This window comes from Selaginella moellendorffii, unplaced genomic scaffold (assembly GCF_000143415.4).
Source record: "Selaginella moellendorffii unplaced genomic scaffold, v1.0 SELMOscaffold_193, whole genome shotgun sequence".
Taxonomy (NCBI): Eukaryota; Viridiplantae; Streptophyta; class Lycopodiopsida; order Selaginellales; family Selaginellaceae; genus Selaginella; species Selaginella moellendorffii.
This window is the reverse complement of record NW_003314453.1, coordinates 1-1947: the sequence shown is the minus strand read 5'-3', so window position 1 is coordinate 1947 and position 1947 is coordinate 1. Positions and strand designations below refer to the sequence as shown.

Sequence of the window (1947 nt, the reverse complement as noted above, 5' to 3'; positions counted from 1 at the left end):
CATAGCTGTCTACTCTCACCTGGATACTATAATCGTACTCGAGTTTATCTTGGCCTTGCCAGTTGACGAGCAAACCGCCTTGAGGAGGTCCTTAAAGCAATATGTTCCACAGATTGAGGTCGACCTTGTGGACCATATGCGGTTTAGGAGTCACAGGGCTCCTCTGGTTACCATGGAGGAGACTGATATGTCAGCAATGAGGAAGCCTTACATGCACGTTTTTCCAGCAGTAAAAAATTGTGACAATAAGCCTCCAAATCCAAATCAGATGGATAGATCGGGTGTGCACGAAGGAATGGTGAAGGAGTTACGGTTCAACTGTAGAACTCCACAAAATTCTGGCGACCCGACGATTATTGGACCCAAAATCAGGGACTCCAATACTGGGTGGGATATAAACTGCGACAAAACTAGAAGATGGGTAGACAGTTACTCAATGAACGTGGACGTCTCGGACGGGGCTGACACTGCACATTTGAATCCAGACACTGGAAGTGCTGAGAATAACGTTACTCGCATGCTAACTGAGCGGGTAGATAATGGTGTTTTAGTGATATATCGTAACGTGTTCTAATGTAGGTCTTTCTTTGGGGACCTGACAAGACGCTATCAGAGAAGCACGAGGCATTGCTCGCAGCAGCCCGGCTTCACCAATCTAGCGACACAAAAGTTTGGTCACAGGTTTGCACATTAACATAAAGAGCATCATTTTAAAGTAAAGGATTTAATATCTGCAGTATTTTGACAAGCTCATTTCAACTGTATTGGAAGCGGCCAAGGATTCTGATAAGTTTACTAGGGAATTGGCCTTGTCAATTATCCCAGAGATTCTTAAACAGGTGAATATATTGAAGATTGTAGCTTGTGACGCTTACACTTGCATGTGGGCAGATTGTGAAACGACTTCCTAAGGAAATGCTAGTTGAAAGGCTTCCAACCTTTCTGCCAGTGCTTGTAGAGGCATTCAAGCACCAGCAAGAAGACGTGAGACAGGTATTCCATTTTAAGGGCCTTAACATTCCCACGACATCAGTACTATGTGCTGCAGGCTGTTCTGTTCTCTCTGGTTGACATTTATGTAGTAATTGGGAAGGATTTTCTCCCGTACCTCAGCGGTTTAAATGGGACACAATTACAACTAATTACAAATTATGCGAGTCATATGACTCAGGTATTGCAGTTTTTAACCTTATCTTCAGATAGGTGATTATCAACTATAGGGTAAAGCTATGCAATCACAAGCATTCAAGGATTCAGCATCTTCATCTCTGGTATTAAAATGTGTTCAAATCAAGAGGTGCAGTGCTGCTCCTTAGGAAACCGTTAGCTGAACAAGGTGATGGTTACCGCTTGTAATAATCTATGTCACACTGTGTTTGTTCTTATCTTTTTTACTTTAATCCTAGTGTTTGTGGATGTACTATTGCAAAAGTAGAGTGTTTGGGATTCGAGGATGCTTGGACTGATTACGGAATATTCTGCACATTTGGTGCTTTAGAATGTTGAGTTTGGTGGGGCGTCCAACGAGCGAATCGATGATAACTTGAGTGAACAGCCGAATCCTGTTTAATGTTTTATTTTTCTGGATTTCCATACAACGTTATGTGTATCTACACTAATTTTTTTTTGTTTTAAATTCTAGGGTTTGTATGAGAAGCTAGCGTTTTACAGTCGCCACGATGCAGCATTGAAGCAGCGGTTTTGTTTGTTTTCACAAGCTATGAGAACGCAGTAATCCGACAAAACCACGTTTATGAAGTTCACAGTTATGATGACAGTGGACTTCGTAGTAAATTTTACCATGTGTGATCTCGTGACAGGTTTGTGGATATAATGTACTTTCATTAATGCGATTTCTTGCTTACAGAGTCAATTAAATTTTTCCCTCTTTTTCTTAATCACTCATTGACTTTTTAAGAGACAGAATGGTGCCGGTTTGCAAAGGTG

General features: G+C 41.4%; 1 protein-coding gene across 1 annotated transcript in view; it reads left to right on the top strand.

Annotated features, from left to right (window-relative positions):
* Positions 1 to 1570, top strand: part of LOC9638302 (probable phospholipid-transporting ATPase 4) — a 7675-nt gene extending 6105 nt beyond the window's left edge. The window contains exons 15-18 of the mRNA XM_024667761.1: positions 63 to 532; positions 580 to 681; positions 892 to 993; positions 1499 to 1570. Of these exons, the coding sequence (XP_024523529.1) occupies positions 63 to 532; positions 580 to 681; positions 892 to 993; positions 1499 to 1570 (746 nt within the window). The remainder of the gene's footprint in view (positions 1 to 62; positions 533 to 579; positions 682 to 891; positions 994 to 1498) is intronic.
* Positions 1571 to 1947: the final 377 nt, after the last annotated feature.